The sequence below is a fragment of the Mirounga leonina genome, unplaced genomic scaffold (genome assembly GCF_011800145.1).
Source record: "Mirounga leonina isolate KUSES-001 unplaced genomic scaffold, KU_Mleo_1.0 Mir_94, whole genome shotgun sequence".
Taxonomy (NCBI): domain Eukaryota; kingdom Metazoa; phylum Chordata; class Mammalia; order Carnivora; family Phocidae; genus Mirounga; species Mirounga leonina.
In genome coordinates, this window is record NW_023270855.1 from 28,000,281 (window position 1) to 28,018,844 (window position 18,564).

An 18,564-nucleotide genomic window follows, 5' to 3' on the forward strand; every position below is an offset into this window, starting at 1 on the left:
CGTGGGCCCAACGTGAAGTCCACATTTTCCTAGTCTGCGCTGCTGTCTCCTGGCCATAGGATTTCCACCCTCATTCAAAATGCCTTCTCTTTAAAGCTGCTCACCACCCACCAATACACCAATTCTCTGTGCTCACTGCCGCCAGACTCCAAGCCGCTCCATCCTCCACACACCAGACCAAGCAGCTGGCTCTTTCTCTCAACCGCAACCACTTGGAAACCGGCAACCTACACAGAAAGAGCCACGCCTCACAGCTCCTTGGCCTGAACTTCAGTGTTCATGCCCCCCAGGCCACTTCCAACCTCGGCCATGGTCTCACCCAGGACCCAGGAATCTCAAGCACCTCTGAACAGCTCTGTGGTTCCAACTGAAACCTGATATTCTACTCCAACCCCTAGTATCCTATTCCTCTGTTCCCTGACCTGTCCCTAAAAGTGCTACGCCACCATCATAACTCTGTAACCTGGATCCGCCTCTGTCAGCCCCTCTTCCAGTAATGGCCAGACTGAACTGAACGTGGACTTAGCTCTGTGACGGTGAATAAACCATTTAACTTGTCTCATCACAGACAAATTACCTGGAAGGAGGATCATAAGACTTAACAGAAGGGTAATTACAAATAAAATGTCTTGAGAGTGTCTGCAAAGATTCTGCAGGGCGGCTTCTGGTTCTGTTCCTTGAATGTCCCAATCAAGGCCATCATCAATGACTTAGCCATACCCTCATATGCTTTAATTGCTGGGCAAGCTCCCTGCCCAAGTTCTAACTTCTTCACTCAACTAATACCTGTTGTTCCGATTATCCCCAAGAAAGAGGCAGGAGGAAAAAAATTAAAAGCAAACATTACCTGAGTGGGTTGGTGGGGTTAATTACAATGGAGTCAACTGTCTAAGCTTGTAACGAAACCGTTTCAACCTCATCCTCTGTCTTCACCAAAAATACGCTCTCCAGGGTTTCATCTTGGGCTTTCTTCTTTCTCTGGGCCACAGAGGATGGGCTTCAGGTTTGCGAAGTCCTGGAGCCAGAACATAAAAAAATGTGGTGTGTCTGTGCCTCTGGCAGAGAGGGTTCATACTCCTTTCTTGAAATCTGGCAGGGGGCGAAAAAGAGATTAAGAACCACTGATCTGACAGACCTGAATTCACAGCCAGTAGGTGCGGAACCGTAGGCGAGACACTTAACTTCTTAGATGTTCCTCCTCCATTTGACTAGGATCAAAACTACCTACTCTATCGGGGCTTTGTGAGAGAGAATGTTTACCAAATGCTTCACTGGGCATTGTAAGCATTCAACTAGATGGGCATTATTTTAACAATGAGCCAAATTTAATAGCGACCCTATTTTTCCTAGGTGAACTCATACACTCCCATACCTCATTTACCATCTAAGAATGGAAGACAACCTCCATTTTACAGCTCACACCTTTCTCTTAAGCTCCGTCCAGACTGTACATATCGCCACTGGGCACTAAATGTGAGTTTCCCAGTGGCTAGTCAAATTCGTTGTTGTAGGTTTTTCCTTCTTTGTCATAGATCATATATGTAAGGCTCATCAACCAGTTCGGCTGAGCTAGAAATTGTATGTTATCTTGGATTCAACCTTCCCCTTAATGTTCAACATAATGAGACCTCAGGCAGGACCTGTTGGTTCTACCTGTAAAGCATCTCTACAGTCAGTTCCCTATTTATCCCCATGGTCACTGCCTTAGTTTGGAAACTCAGTAGCTCTTCCTTGGATTGTTACGACAGCACCATAACTTATTTTTGTCCCAAGGTTCTCACCTGTCCATGCTGTCCTCCATACTTACTGGAGGGCCCTTATGGGATGGGGATTTTTTTTTTAAAAAAAAGGGATTAAATTATGTGTTTGAATCTCCCTTCTTCCTGAAAACTTTTTCCTTTGGCTCCCTCTCCTCCTCCCCTCAAAGAGAATCTCTGCTAGTACCAGCTTTGGTCCCTGCGCTTTGGTTATGGAAAAAGGGGTGAGAAGTGCCAAGAATCACACAGCCTTACAAAATGAAAGACAAGTTTAATTAACTCCCATGAGCAACAGCAGCAAAAGTTTCTTACTAGAAAGAAAAGACTGCAAGAGTAGAAAGTGGGATGAAAAGGGGCAGGGACGTGGGCTTGATTTAGAGGAGAGCTTTTTGATTAAGATGGGGAGGGGGAGGAGGAGAGAAGAGAGAAAGGTGTAAAGGATGAGGTTTGAGGCATAAGAGAGGGAAGTGCAAGAAAAAGGGAAAGATCTGAATGGCTTTTACTTCTGATGCCGGCAGCACGGTGGCACCGGGCCCCGGGACTCTCTGGGCTGTGACAGTTACAGTTGGTTAAACTGTATGCTCCTGACGGTGAAGGCCCCATGACTTCAGGTCCTCGACAACCTGGTGCCGACTTCTGCAACCCTTCAGCCCCTCCTTTCCAGAAGCTCCACCCAGAATGGTTCTCTTCCACATTGCTTCCCGCCTGTGCTTGCCCAGTCTGCTCCCTCTGCTGACAATGACCTTCTTACCCTGCCTTCCTGCCAACCCCCCTTCCTTGAATCGGGAGTCTCCTGCTGTCCACGGCCAGGTTACCTGCAAGGGATTGGAAGTAAAAAGGGTTAAGAAATTGAGTGAGCCTCTTCCCAGGAAGTTTAAGAAGGACGCCTGAGGCGAAAGGAGCTCCTCAGAAATGATTTTAGGAGTTGATCTAAGGAGGGAATGGGAAGTCCGTGGCGTGGTGGGGGGTTGAAACCAGACTGGCTCCTTTGTGTAATATGTGGACATTTTCTCCAACACACAAATCAGTTGCTTCCCTTACTATGTTAAGAAGAGAATAATTTTTAATTTCTTAGAATGATTTGCAAATGGAAACACTGGCCCAGTTTCTACAGATAAAAGATTATGTTGTGCTCTGAATACTACCAAAATGCACTTGCGCTTCCAGGGAGGGAAGTCGTACGTAAAAGCAAGGAAGGGATCACACTAGCTGTGGAAACAAAACTTACCTCTGGAGAAGAACGAAAACTGACCACACGCCATCAAATCTGCACATAAGCAAGTACAAACAGAACGTGTTTCTCAATCTATCAACTTCCCTTTGTTGACAAACCTGCAATAGTGTTCACAGTTTACCCAGTTATTAATTTCTCCAAAACAAAGCTTTGTGCCCAAGAAGGGAAACATCGTAAGCCCTGTACTTGGCTTACGCAGAAGGGAAGGAAACCAAAGGTGCTTCACAAGGGTGTCTGATGCCAAAAAATGAAGCCAAGTCAGACTAGATTGAAAGGGGTTTAGTATCACGAGGCAGAAACATGTAAAATATTTCATGCAGCCAACCTTATTTATTGAGAAGTCCTAATTTTATTGCCCATTTAGTAACATGTTTGTTCCACAAACTAATTTCTCATAAAGCAAAGCACAACCTTTTCTTATAAATAGTATAAATTATTTTATTTACAGAAACTTGTTACAAAACAAATAGACTATATATTTCTTCTCTTTTAAATATCCAAAGTAATTTTCTATCCCTTGACATTTGTTCATGTTCTATACAGCAGCCAACACAAAAGTCCAGCTGAGATGCTCTTGATTACGTGTACAAATTATCAAACTATTCACACATTTTAACACAGGAGATTGCTTTTATAACCAAGCTCAAAGAAACAGCAAAATGCTTTTCAAGGCTCTACATTCACACTGACAGTATGTAGTGCTCATTTAAATGATCGGAAAATGCAGAACGTTTTGCACAAAATGTAAAAATGATTATTTTCTGCTAAACAACGAAACTTTTAACAATCATTTTCCAAAGCAGCCCCCCCCACTCTCCACCCCCCCACCCCGCCCGGACAGAGAGATAGTTAAGAAATTCCTTGGCAACAGAACTCTTGCAGGAAGACAGCTGCCTTTATAAGTTACATTTTTCAAATTATGCATTTTTCAATGTTCTCAGAGGTACTTTGTATTATATTTTTGGAATATAAAATCTTTTAAATATTCTATTTTAAACTCTGTATTTCATGAGTGAGTAACAAAACGGACATATTGTGAAAGTCACTGGCTGACCAAAAGATTTGTAACCCTTTGTGCCACCAGGCAATCCGTCACCAGTTGAATTACTGTGAACCAAAAGGCCTTAATTTTAAAATACCTAATAAAATTACCAGCATTGGTGGTTTTCAACTCCTCACCTAAGATTTTAGAAACAATATTTAGGTGGAAAAAGCAAACTCCAAAAGTTGAACTGAACATTCAAGTCTTTTTAAAGAATCTGTCGAAGCTTAAAACTAGGTTCAGGCACTTTCAGTTTTTCCCGTTAGTTTTAAACCACATCACACATGAACACACACACGTGCTCAGAGTGTGCACATACAAACGCACAGGCACGCACGCGCACTCACACATAAAACACGAACAAAAGAAAAGCAGTGTGTCACTTTGTTACGTGTAGTCTATCGGGAAATCAGGCAACTAGAGAAGCCATGCCCACTTGATCGGCATGAATCCGCTCCCGAGACATTAAAGGGACAAAAAGACTTTCACAGAACAGAGGCATCCCTTAAACTGTAAAGGAGGCAGGATCTAGAACTATTGGCTTGGCAGTGAACCACTTCAAATTATAAAAAGGTATTTACTTTTATTAATTAATAAATAAATACTAGATGATCTCAATTGTACCAAAACAGGATATCAGAAAAAAAGACCTGTGCAAAAATACATATTTAAATATGTACAATTCATTTTTAACAAAATATGTCTTCTGAAATAGGGATACTTCCATATTTATAATAGAACAAGAAATTCCAAAATAAAGATACAAAAGTAGGTTTTGTAGAATTCTTTGTTCATCAATGCAGCACTTTTTTTTTTTTTTTTTTTTGTAGGTTAAGAAAACTGCAGGAGTTGTCATGAAATTCTATTGGAAAGAATATAAAAATTATCTTGGTTTTAAATTGATACCAAAGTCTGTCTAGAAACAACCCAACCACTGCAAATTTGGTTTTTGCAAGTTAATTTAATTCAAAAAAATACTTGTACTCCCGTGTTTTAAATGGTCTTAATTGTTCATTATAATAAAAACTAGTTGTAGGAGAAAATAAAATATTTCAACAGTCTAAAATTTAATAGCACTGTTCAGAATAGGTCTGTTTGTGGCAGGCAGAATCCAAAATGGCTAATTTCCTAATCCCGATGATCTGTGTACTACCGGGAGACATAATGAAATTCATTTAAAACCTCAGTCTAAGAAATCAAATGATCAACACTCGCTTATCTAAATATCTACATAATTCTGAATCAACTTGCTATCATGGATCTTATTCACATCTTTTGGAACAACATGATCTGTCTATAAATTCCATCGCTAAAAGCAACTTTATTTATATCCATCAAGTCCCCTTGGCTCTGAAAATAAATTCTACCCATAGCCCCATTGCACTTGTCACCAAGGAATCAACTTAAGTACGTTCTGATTCCCTCTTACTTCCGTTCTCTCCCTCCACTGGGATGGAACAACCAGACTGATTTCTCCTAACTACACCAAACTGGCCCTTCCATGCGCTCTCCTTACTAAGCTCTCCTATAGTATCATTTTTTAAAAATATTTACTGATTGCATAATAAGTGAACAAGATACTCTTCTCCCCTTCCTTTAAAAAAAAATCAATATTTTACATCAATTTATAGCTAAAGTATCTGCATATAGCTTTTGTTGTCTTACATAATAATTCTGTAGCAATTCACATTATTAGGCTGGTAACCAAGTATTTACTCATTCTACTTGTTGTTGACTCGAAATTCCCTGACACTGACGTTTGTAACCCAAGAATTGTAGGGAAAGAAAGGATGCACTGCCTGGCTCTGTCCAGGCCCTGCCCGGAGCAGTGATCAGAGCCCGGGGAAATGTACCCTGTGGCGATCGGCAACTCTGTGTTCTTCTAAGCAAAAGTGCCTGGGTTCTTGTTCCAGGAGCTGTGATCGTGGAATCACCAGTGCCAGTGCCCCAGCTCGTCCCCCCAGTGCAATGATACCTTCTCAAGCACTGACGTTTTAACACAGGAAGCTCTTTCTTTTGGGATGGGGTACTCAAAAAAATAATAAATAAATAAATAAATAACCCCGAGGGACTCCAGAACTCTCCCTGGAAGATGGCTGGTATTAATCCCCGGGAAGGAGGGTCTGTCGGGCAAGTGTATGCAGCACGTCATCTTTGCCTGGGTATGTGTACACATTTGCCTGCTCCCCTCCCTGGATGCCGGGAGACCCAACGGCATCCCAGTGAACCTGTGGAGAGGAAGGGAGAGCAGACACGCACCAGACGGGGAGTGCTCACAGCAGAAACTGACATGCAGTCCCAGGACAGCAACCACGGAGACTGAGGGTAATGCACACAGTGCCCTGGAAACATTTACATATATTAATGACTTCGTGAATGACAGTTTCTGCTGCATTCTAGTAATTTCACTTTACAAAGGCATTTTTTTTTTAAAAACAGGAGACTGGCAGGGCAACCAACCCAATCTGCCTTATTGTATAACATGAAAACTTAAAGGATAAAAAATTCCACCTCTTTGGAAATCTTGGAAAAACATTTCCCCCATAGTGATTTTATCTACCCACCCCCCACCCCTGTCCCCCAACCAAAATTTGGCTTTCCATTATCAAAACTAGTTTGCATTTGCATTTTCTTAAAAAAAAAAAAATCACATAGAATGAAAAGTACCTTGAAAAGTAAGCCTCTACAATGTGGTATACTTGCTCTCTGGGTGTCGATGGCTTTAAACCAGTTTGTAAGTTAGAAACTTTTGACAGCTTCTTACCCCAAATTATTTGCAAAAAGCTGGGGGAAAATACAGGCTATTTTGTCATGATGCCTCGTGCTAACGTCCATATTCCATTCCCGGAACATTGCTATAAAAACCTAACAGCACATGCCTTCTCCGGAGGGTTGCTCAGGGCGCAGCTCTGCTCTCCTCTGGAAGGCGTCTCCAGATGGGGGACCTAACTGCTGGAGGGTGACCTACAGAAGACAGTGTAAAAAAAGAACTGGGACGGGAAGGGGGAAGAAGGGAGAAAAGTCTACAGTAATGCTCTTGCCAAGACATTCTTTCGCCCCGCCAATCTACTCAAAGAGTGGCTCCATGATTTACTGCAAGTTAAAAAAACAAAGCAACAACTTCTCACAGATTGGTAGCAAGCAGTCCAGACCACGTTAACACTGACAGAAGCAATTCGGTGGCTGAACTTGATCCAGTGTCCTTTACACGTACTCACTGCTACGGACATAGCTTCAGGGAAATCCTCGTTACAACAACAGCCCGGCAGATTTCTACCCTCGAGGCCCACAGGAGGTTGGGAAAACAGACTCAAAGGCATCGTGGAGTCCATAGTGCTGAGTGGAGGTGTAACTTGTCGTCAAAAGTGTCCAGATTATTCCTCCCCGCGCTATTTTCAGCTGTCAGGGACGTGCCTTTGGCTTTCAAAAAAGAGGGGGTAGGGAAACAATGAAAAGGTAAGTAAGCAGCTGCACGCGGCACCGCCCTGACGCCCAACAGAGCATCCCGAGGCCACACCGCTCCGCTCTCTCCGGCGCTGGGTCACGCCAGGAGCACTGGCCATGCAACCTGGCCTTAGCTTTCAACTGCCTGCCTTGGGCACAATCATTCTAAACCACTGACTTTGAGAAAACCGTCCAGAAGAGAAGCAGGCCAGGTTTCTAGCTCAGAGAAAAGGCTCTCATGTTTGCCTTCTGGTTTTATTTAGTGATTTCATTTCCTTGAAGGTCTTCCAGGTTGTCAGCTGAGAACTGAACACGGTCGTATGGGGTAGCACATGCAGGTGCCCGTGCCTGGGGTGGGGGAACTCAGGCCCCTAGTGACCCACAGTGAGCTGTTGAAGTCCTGGGCGGAGAGGCCACAAGCAGACTGCAGGGCGGATGGGGGAAGCTGCCAAGCCCCATCTGCCAGGCTTCCCAGTACAGCCCACCATGCCCACATTCCCTGGTTTAGGGGTCTTCAGCCAGCTCAGTTTTCTGTTTTAAAATCAGCTCCACAAGGGGCGGCCAGGTGGCAGAGTCGGTTAAGCGTCCGACTCTTGGTTTGGGCTCAGGTGGTGATCTCGGGGTCATGGGATCGAGCTCTGTGTCGGGCTCAACCCTCGGCATGGAGTCTGCTTGAGATTCTCTCTCTCTCCCTCTGCCCCACCCCACCAACCTAAAAAATAAATTAATTAAATCTTAAAATCAGCTCCCCAAGATATAGGGAGGTGAGGTTCCTACTCTTCTAAGTGTAGCAATCTCTACAGCATTTTGGAGTCATGGATACCTTTGAGATCCTGATGAAAGCTATAGGATCCCTCCTGCAGATAAATGAGCACAGACACTAAAAATACCCAACACTTTTTTGGGGGTTCACCGGTCCTCCAATCTCTAGCCATGCCCCCCGCCTTAAGATTTATGCAGCATAATGAAGTTTTCTACCACACGGGGGAAATCTACCAAATCCACACTTAAGTTGAAACTAATTTTAAGAACCCAAACTCAGACTGTTTGTCCTAGTGAGACAGGGCCCTCCCCAATGGTGGGCATCAGAAGTGCAAACTGGCAGCTCATGAGCCAGACGTGGTCAGGAGATGTGTGGGCTGTACGAGATTTCAAAACAACACACTACATAACTTGTAAACATGGCCAAATTTCTCATGCCAGGTCCAGATCTGCAGTTTCTTTGAAATGGGTGACAGGTTTCTGGGAGCACCTGCTCTGTGTAGATGGGCTCCCACTCCCTCGTTTTCCACAAACACTGTTAATCTCCGCTGAGCCCACCAGCCTCCTCCCCTCCTTTCTGTGACTTGTGGGCACTAAGGGCTGGCAGCGCTGTCTGTGGGAAGACAGGTGCACGCAGTAAAAGAACGTGTGGAGCATCGCAACACAAGGGAACACCCCTCCCTCAGGTTCACAGAAACTACCCTCAGAAGGAAGTTTTTAAAGGATGGCTGGCTAAACCACTTCCTGCAGTATTTGCACTGAATTTTTATGCCGATAAACTATAATGAATAACTACAAACCAAGTGTTGAAAGCTCATTTTCACATGTCCAGGGACCCCTTGCTCAAACAGCCAAGCAACATATAAACAGCCCCTATAGACCTGAGGCTCAAAGAGAAGAATTTAAACAGTTGCTACTTAAATTCACGGATAAATCTTTTCCCCACACCTTTGGCAGTGGGTATTCATTCACACAGATAGTGGAGGGAACTCTATTGCTGTAAGAAACTTCCTGGTATTTTCTGAACAATCCTAACCTGCCAGTTGAGTTGAATTCTGCAGAGGAGGAAGCCAACAGAACAGAACAGCTTTGCACCGTACCTCAGGGCTCTGGGGGGTGCTGCTGACATCCCCGAGTGCAGGCAAGGAGAGGAGACATGCTGATGAGTGAAGTAACAAGAGGAGAGATGAACAGGCACTTAGAGCAAAGGAGGCTGGAGGAAGGAGCTCCAGGAGAAGAGGGTGAGGGGACGACGGGAACTGGGGGGGGAAGGGAAGGGCGGGGACCAGAGAGCGCAAGACAGAGAGTCACGGGTCATTATGAATCTGACACCCAGTTAGCCACCGCTCTACAGATGGGCCCGCATTCACATTTCTTCATTTAAATGAGATTTTAGTCTTTGTCTCTACCCACACTTACTGCTGCTTCCCTGCCTCCCTGGAAAACTGGGCGAAAAGATAAGGAGAGAGTTAACCGGAAAATCCAAAGTCCTTTGGTGGGAAAATTATTAAAAGGTCTTTCTTTCAAAAATTTAACCCATCCCTTTCTAGATCAGTGTGCTTGCAGGCCAGCTTTCTTCAGAGGAACAAACGAGAGAACCAGTCCCCAGGCAAGCACGGCCTGCATCCTCCCCGAACGGTGTCCCAGGACGCGCGCGCCCCTGGGGCCCGTACCCCCTAGCTGCGGCGGGCCCCCTGCCGTCACGCGGGATGGCTTCTGCGGCCCTAGCTACTAAAGTGCACTTCGTGGTTTCCTGACCCAGGAGCATCTTCCAAGTCCTAGGAAATTCTGGCAGAGAAATGCTGTTTTACCTTCACATGGCCACAAGCTCTTCCTTTTTGAAAAGAGACCACGAAGCTGGACACGTGTTTACAGGCAAACCAACCAACCCCCGCACACCGATCTCCGGGCTGGCCGAAGAGCTCGAGGGGGAGGAAGTGGGCCTCCCCACCGGGCTCACGGTCCCTTTCCTACCTGATGAGGGAGGGAACTGTTCGTCAGTCCTGGGGGCCCCGGGCTGGCGCCCGCGTGCTTCATGTGCACGTTGTTGGCGGCTGGCAATCTGGCAACCTTCGTGGGTTTGGCGCCGCCGGAGCCGGGCGAGCACTTTCTCTTCTTTCCTAGCAGTCTGTCCAGGGGAGTGTGAGCGTGTGAGCAACCGCCGTGGCAGCTGACGGGCAGCTCGCTCGACTGGTGAATGAACGGGCCGAGAGAAAGCGTGGAGTCACTGCTGTTCACCATCACACTCATCCTCTTGATGGACTCAGCGGGGCTCCCCCCCGGGGGGCCCCTCCCTGACTGGTCGTGCCGGACACTCGCGGAGTTCGCCTTATTTACCACACAGTTGAGGCCCACGCCGTGGGAAGATGCCACCGTGGAGGGGTAGGGAGGCCCAGAGTGCGCCACACAGTTCTTGCGAAAAGACTCCATGGAATGAGAAGAAGCGGAGGAGGAGGAGGAGGAGGAGGAAGAGTGAACTAACAGCGGGGAGCTGTTTTTGCGTTTCTTTCCTGAGCCGCCGCTGGTACCGCTACTGGCGTTGTGACAGTTAGTGCTGTTACCAGAAGGCTCCTTGGGCCTTAATGACTTGCTGGATTTCAACTTCTGAGGTTTCCTGGACATCGGGGAGGAGGGCACTGAGGAAAGGCCAGAGGGGGTGGAGGGGGACGAGGATGAAGAGGACACTTGTCTGGATTGCATACTGCACACAGGATCCATTGCCCCAGAGGTGGCGGGCTGTGCATTTAGTGTGGTTCCATGAGCTGGTACCGATCTGCTGTTTGGGGAGATGCAGGTGGCCGAGAGCAGGACGGGGGAGGTCGACACAGTGGCTGTGGCCAGACAGCCAACCCCACATTGTGCTGTCGGCACCGAGTTCGTCCGATGGGGAACACGTGTGGAGACGGGGGGTGTGGCGCTGGGCACCGGGGGAATTTTCCTGCAGAGAGAGAGGACAGTGAGTAACCATCGCCACAGCCACTCACAGAAGCTTTCAGATGGACGTGCTCTTCACCTCTGGCACTGAGCAGCACATACCTGTCAGAGGGACCCATCTGAAATGCACAGCCCGTCCCTCCTGCCACTTCTCTCCTTCAAATTCCTTCATGCCTTCCTCGGGCTCTCTGAATAATGGTCTGCCAAGCATGCGTGCCTCACTCCCTGCCGGTCCCCAGCCCCACACTGCCTCCTCCCATCTCTCCCCCCCAACCCCTGCGCCTCCCAGTTCCCAGATTCCACCCACCGACCTTGCTTACATCGCAAAACAGGCCTGGACGTGAGGCACTGCCTATCTGCCGCCTACAACGCTCTGACCCCATATTCTGCTCACCCTTCAGTTTCAGACCATCATCACTTTCTTACAAAATCTGTCCTGATCATCCGGACTTGCTTGGTCCTCCACAGACTCACGCTGCCTGTTCCCAGACTTGGGGGCACACAAAGCAGTTTCCATGTGTGACTGCTAATCACGGTCTAACTTCCCTACAGACAGAGCAGTCCACAGCGTATTTATAACTATACCCCAGTGCCCAGCACAGTGCCAGGAATACAGAAGGCAGGCAAATGTTGAGGGAATTCATGAATAAATGTGAAAAAAGGAAGGGCACAGCGATTTAATAGCAACTGCTAGGTGCTACCTACAGGCTTGAATCACAACTCCCGGGGCTTCCAATCACAGTATTGGAAAAAGGTATTCTGTTAATAATGTCTGGGCTAGGTACCTATCTGAAGATGAGTCATTCAAATGGCAAACCAGGGAGGTCCCCTTTTGTTTTTGCTCTAATTTTAAAATATGACAGCATCTAAATTTCAAAAACCCCTATGGCAGAATTAACACCCAGGTGACAACACAGAAAACAGCCTGAATGGAAGGCAAGTGTCCAGACCGGATCGCTCCTGACTTTATGGGGCAGCTCTGGCGGATCCAGTCACTGCACCAGCTGGGGCTCCAACCCCTCATCTGCCAAATGAGAGGTGTCCTCAACTGCTGCTAAAGTGCTTTCCAGATGCTTTGTAAGGCCTATAGCTTTTAATAAAAGCAACTACTGACTGTATTTGTACCAGCTGTAACCACCCCATTCAGGAGTGTCGTTCTGGCCCCAGAGACCAGTGCATCCAGACTGACCACACCCAAATCCCTGTAGGGCAGGGTCCAGACATGAGAAGTTTCTCAATCTCTGGGAGATTCCAAAATGAAGCAAAAACTGAGAAGCGGGGCTCTATCCCCATGCTTATCACAGAGGACAGATACGGACGTTATCTGAAAGGCTTATGAGAAATGAAGAGTCCCTGCACCCCACCCCGACCTACTGCATCAGAATCTGCATCTCAACAAGATCCCCAGGCAATCTGTGGGCACTGGCACCTCTGGGAAGCCCTGCTCTGAAGGTAGGGGTGTAGCACCGCTCCTGCTCACTGGGTGCAGTGGCCCCTCACGGCCACCAGGGGGGCTTAGGGAGACGAAGCCTAAAGACCAGGCTGCTGGAACTAAATCCTGGAAAAAGGAAAAGCTTCCAGACAGGGGGAGATGCGGAGCTCTCTGCACAACATACTGGTTCCTGGTAAAAAAAAGCTCTTTTAAGTCATTCATTACCTTTCATATAAAAACAAGACAAAGAATATGTAGTCGTACTGACTTATGTCTGTATAAGTGAACTCTGTAAAGATATACAAGCAATTAATAAAAATGCTTCTGTCCGTGGAGGGGTGGGGTGGGAAATAGGAATGTGGGGGTCAGGGAGACTAAAACTCTGAACTGTATACCTCTTTACATTCATTCTTCTTTTTTTTTTTACCCCAGTGAATTGATTACCAATCTAAAAAATTAAGTACCATTGCCCACCACTCTACTCCCCGCCAATGCCCACCCGCTGCCAAAGAAAAACCCTTTGCTAAGGATCCCATCCCTTCCTTAGGATGTGTGGAATAGAGGTCCCCAATCAACAGCAGACAAGCAGTTGAAAGAAATCACAGGAGCTCAGAACTGGCCTGTGGGGTCATGGCTACGCTCCAGAGGAAATTCTGGTCTAATTTCCCCAGTGTTCAGACTCCATACACTGAAGATGACTTATTTCACTGACATACTCAAATCCCATTTCCACTTATCCCCAAATTAACCATAACAAGTAACTACAGGGTAAAGGACTGAGAAGGCTGCCACTGAAAGTGGAAGACCTCCTGGAAGGGAAGACTTTTGGCTGAGCCAGTAGGATGGGACCTGGACCACTCTGGGAGTTTCCTTGAGTAAGTCAAAGATGCCACCTGAGGACTGTTCCTGAACTGAGAAGTGCTGAGCTCCTTCCAGCGAATCTCAGGGGCTGCCTGAGAAGCTCGCCTGCGTTGCCTGGCCTCATTCCCGGCACCTCTCTCCGAGCTCCTGTCTGCCCCAGGCCTGTGTGCCAGCTCACCACTGAGCAAAACGTCTCTCTGTTGTACTGGCTTTTTTAAAACCAAAGTTCATGTTAACAGAAAGGCATGATTTCCTCCTTGCTGGGATCAAGTGGTTGATGAGGCAGTCAGCCTCTGACAGAAAAAAGAGACCGTGGAGACAACCTCATGATTCTGCGTCTTCAAGAGGTTATGGCACAAAGACAAAAACCTCCCCACAGCAGCCACTATGAACCGAAACCATATTCACCCCAACTGCTGGACATAAACCACTTATCAGTATAATGGGAATAAGGCCTTCTGAGGACCCTGCTAAACTCTTAGAAGGACACTAAATCCACAGCTTGGGGAGCTCAATGAACTCTTCAAGTCCTAACAGATCATCTGAAGAAATAAGCAGCTGAGATTTCACCTATTTCGGGGTTTTCTGATGTGGAGAGACCCCCAGAACCCCAACAAACCAGTGTCCGGACTCATTTTTCTAAGCAAAGACCAAGTTCCTTCATAAAGAGGGAAGAGGAGTCTCTTATCTAATAAAAGACCAGGGAGAAATGTGAACTAGAAAAGCAGAGCAGCACTGCTCTGGGTCTGATTTTCTAAGAGAATAAATGCAAGTCCTATTAATGATCATGAAGCTACTTCAGACTGTGGACTATCTGAGGCCTCTGACCAGCTTCCTCTGACTTTATGAGGAAACCAAGGCAGTAAGGCAAATGGATGTACTGGCAGAGTCCACTCAGGAAGGCACTAGTAAATGATGCCCAAATGGAGAATATGGAATGATAAGTGGATGACTGGACAGCCCCCTTCCTTTAGCAAAACTCAAGGGTTTCCCAAAGTAGGTTCCACCCAACATTAGTTCCCTAAGATGCTCCCCTAAAAGAGGTTCCCAGGTCAAAAGAACTTGGGAGATATTCCACATTATACATGATCTCCCCTGCTTTGAGAGTTACAATGAACAGTGTGCCCCCCCCAAAGGCTCTGAGAAGTCCTGCAATAATGAAAACGATTTCACTTCAGAAAAAGCTGAGCCTTTTGGCCATGAAACTCTTCTTCCACTTAAAATCCCATGTAGGAAACACTAGCACACATTGTGGCTCACAAGATGACTGTCTTATCTCATGCTGTAAACCAGAGAACATGGCTCCTCTTCCTGAAACCTTCGGCAGCTCCCTACTGCACTCAGAATCAATTTCAGGGTCATTTGGCCCCTGTCAGCTTCTTCAGTTTCATCTTAGAGCATGCTCGCTTTCTTGTTTTTTCTCAAACAAGCCACGATCTTTTCTGACTCAAGACCTTGACACATACGGTTCTTTCTGCCTAGAGCCCGCTCTACCCCACCATCCCATGGCCGCTCTTTCTCATCCATCCATCTTAGCTCAAGGACGCCTCTTCAGCAAGGCCTTCCCTGAATCCCTCTGGCTTCTTGTTTTCCCATCGCAGCTCTCTGTTAGGAACCAAACCGCCTCTGGATCCAAATCCTGACCCTACTCACCAACTTGCTGTGTGACCTTGCTTTTTGGTTTCATTAGGTAAAAGAGGGATAATCAAGGTCCCCCGACACGGCATATTGTGAAAATTAAATCTAAGTTGTCTGGCATACAGTAAGCTCTCAGTAAGTGTCAGTGATTCTTGCTGCTTCCATGATCTCACTTCTGACAAGCTATAACCTCTCCTGATTTTCTGCTTAGTGGTTTTTGTTTCCCCCGACATGTGGGAGTCCCTCTGTCTGGAACCACAGCACCCAGAGCAAGACCTATTTGCTGAAAGAGTGAATGAATGAATGATGAGGGGCCTTCTCAGGGACAGTCAAAGGCCATGTTTTCATTTTAGATAAGCTTATCTTGTGGCGCCTGGGTGGCTCAGTCAGTTGGGCGTCTGACTCTTGATTTCGGCTCAGGTCATGGTCTTAGGGTCGTGGGATCAAGCCCCGCGTCGGGCTCGGGGCTCAGTGGGGAGTCTGCTTGAGATTCTCTCCCCTCCCCCTCTGCCCCTCCCCCTACTCACTGGAAAATAAATAAATAAATTTTTAGATAAGCTTATTAAATCATCATCATCATCATTATCAAATCAGTCCCATAAGAAACAGAGAGGATGCAGCACCGGGTAAAGTCGGTCCCCTCTCCGCACCCCAGAGGTGGTGGGACAGGCACTCACTTCCACAGCTGCGCGTTCAGATGCTTCTCCACCATGAGGTTGAGGGCGCAGCGAAGCCGGTTCCACCTGGAGTCAAACACGTAATAGCCTCTTCCAATCTGCCGGCTCCCGAATGTGCAAAACTGCAAGAGAGAGCACAACCGCACGTGCTTGCTCACTCCGACAGGAGCACCGGTGGTGAGGGTTCTCTCTCCTTCAGGAAAGGAGCTAACCGTCAAAGAGCTTACTCTGAGTATCGTAGGCTGTGAAGCATGAGAGTGAAGATGCCTAGCCCTGAGTTTCATGGAAGAGAAAGGGAGAAGAGGTGTCCCAGGAGAGAGTGCATGCCGCCTCTGGGGCGCCCTGTTCTGAGCTGCTCTCACACCTTGACCACGTCTCCCACACGTATGGGCATGCCAAGGCCCCTGGCACGCCCCCCTGCAGTGCCCTGTTCCTGCTGCGTGGGGAGGGTCAACATGGGGGTACATGTGGAACTTACAGATGCTGGCTGAGGATGATGACCTGAATAATGACAGTCCAGTTTTTCAACAGACTCTTCTTTGTCATCGCCTTCTCCCTCCTCACTGGATAACCGAGAAGCTGGCTCAGTGGCAGGCAGGGGAGGGTGTGGAGATTCATGGACTGGAGGAGGGTCAATGGGGGCACTCCCACCTTGCTGAGCAGGGCAGCCTGGAGGCCTTGGTGAGTAGAAAGTGCAGCACCGATCAGATCACACATCTGGGAATCAGCCGCCTTAACCCAGATACAACAACGTGTCTGAGACCACCTAGGGAGTCCTGGGGTCCCCCACTAGCACTGGGGGCAACAGATGCTGATCAGGTGGCCGGGAGCGAAGAATCCACTCTCCTGAACCGCACGACGTCACATGAAGCTGTCTGCCAGATCTACCCAAAGGTAACTTGTAAATGGTTCTCCTTTCTATAGCTGATGGAATGGCCTGGGGCCTCTTCCTATTCTCCCCAAAGAACAGGAAATAGAAGTGGAACTTAAGAGAAGTCTTTCTTTGATTCCTCTTCAAATTTCACCTGGACTTGGGTTACTGAGGCAATAAATGAGGTTACTGGCAACGTGCTCTAACCCTGAGAGGGACAGGAGGTGATAAAAGGAGGAGGCAGCATGACCACGTGATGTGGAAAATCTACGGCCTACAACTCAGGGGCAGTACTGTAGGTTTCCTACATATATGAATGCCTGGTGATTCTAGAATTAAGCTTACTTTTTTATAGACGGAAAAATTTCAACGAGAAGATGGCCAGACAAAGGACTTGCCACGGAACGGCCAGCCTGGGCTTGGCCACGTTCTGGGGTGCCGCCTCCCACTGCTCCCCCACCACGCTACTCACAGACCAGAGGGCCCGTGTTGGGAGTGGCTCGACTACACACGTGGGTTTCCGTGGGCAGCCACTTCTACCCCGATGCGACCATGTCAAGGAAAAGGCACAAGGGGGGAAAGGTTGGGCACAGCAACCAGGGCCTGGCACGTTCCTAAGCAGAAGCCCTTGCTGCCGGTGTCTGACAGGGCAGACCCTCATTCTCTATACCTTTCTCTTTCCCTTCCCTCTAGAAATTGGGGACAAAGTCCTTCACTTCAACTTCGTTAAATCTACAAGCACAAACACACATATATCCAAGTCCACCTTCACTGTCTCCGAGGAACGTACATTAAGTTCTTGTGAAACACTCTGAGATCCATCGCTTACGAAACGGCCAAAACGCCTAATACACGGTTAGGCCCAGGTCTCGAATGAATGAATGAAAAAACAGGTTGATAAATGGATGCTGTAAAAACTCAGGCTGAATGCCCATCCCCAGCAAGGACTCCCATGGCTGTGTTTTGCAAGAAGTGAGACAAGCGAATGGCAATCTGCTGCCAAAGCCATGTGAGATATTCCAGGCACTAACCTGCAGTCAGGACCCGAGTCTCAGCCCTGCTCAATGGGGTTAAGAGACCCCTGAAGCTGAGCAGGGGTGGAGATGATCATTCTCGCTTCATTCTGCTGCTTGCATTTGGCCAAGAAGAGCCCTGGCTGAAACTTACTGATGAACTCAACAATTTTTTTTCCTTAAATTAAAACCCAATCAGAGAAATCTCTCATCTTCTTAGAGTGAGCCTGATGCACACTCCTCGACATCATGACTACACTGGGGTTTTGTAGCGTCTGCAAGTCTGTTCTCTGAAGGAGGGAGAGCGCTGGAGGATTTGGCTTACCTTGGAAGACTGGGGGTGTGAGGTTTAGGTTTACTAGCTACGAAAGGCTTTGATTCAGAAGGAATCACTCCGTGAGAGTTTTGGTGTGGCTCCTGTGAAGGTCTAGGAGGGGCGGGCTGCGGGTCCCTGAGAGGCTGCGTTGGTTGCTGAGAGTCCGGATGGCGAATCGATTCCTTTTCCCTGGTTTTGTTTTTGTGCTCGGCTAATAACACATCAAATCGTTTTCTTCTACCCTGGACAGCCCTCCGCTGAGTTAAGGAATGTGTCTACAGACCAAAAAAATACAAAAACTGAGGAATCTCATCAATAACTGTTTCTCTGTCATATATCCAAAAACACCATTCCCAATTTAAAACAAACAAAACAAAACAAAACAATCTGGACTATTAGCATAGTTAAAGGCTGCTCACCATTTGATTAGCTAAAAATCATAGGAGTGTAACCTTTTTTCTTTTGCTAGAATAGAATCCAGGCTCCAAATATATGAGAATGTGGTGCTGTTACTTCTACCAGGAGAAAGGAGGAATGTTAGCTGTGCCACCTGGTATGTAAGTGAATGGCAAACAGTAGAAAC

General features: G+C 47.2%; 1 protein-coding gene across 6 annotated transcripts in view; it reads right to left on the reverse strand.

Annotated features, from left to right (window-relative positions):
* Positions 1-3,494: 3,494 nt before the first annotated feature.
* The window catches only part of ATXN7 (ataxin 7), a 138,594-nt gene continuing 123,524 nt past the window's right edge, over positions 3,495-18,564 (reverse strand). For 5 of the 6 annotated variants that reach the window (XM_034997197.1, XM_034997198.1, XM_034997199.1 and 2 more), the window contains 5 exons: positions 17,991-18,256; positions 16,260-16,458; positions 15,782-15,903; positions 10,214-11,177; positions 3,495-7,453 (listed from right to left, as the gene is read on the reverse strand). In XM_034997197.1, the coding sequence (XP_034853088.1) occupies positions 7,436-7,453; positions 10,214-11,177; positions 15,782-15,903; positions 16,260-16,458; positions 17,991-18,256 (1,569 nt within the window). In that variant the 3' untranslated portion in view covers positions 3,495-7,435. Of the gene's footprint in view, positions 7,466-9,343; positions 9,399-10,213; positions 11,178-15,781; positions 15,904-16,259; positions 16,459-17,990; positions 18,257-18,564 lie in introns of all 6 variants that reach the window. The other variant, XM_034997201.1, reaches the window with a different exon arrangement.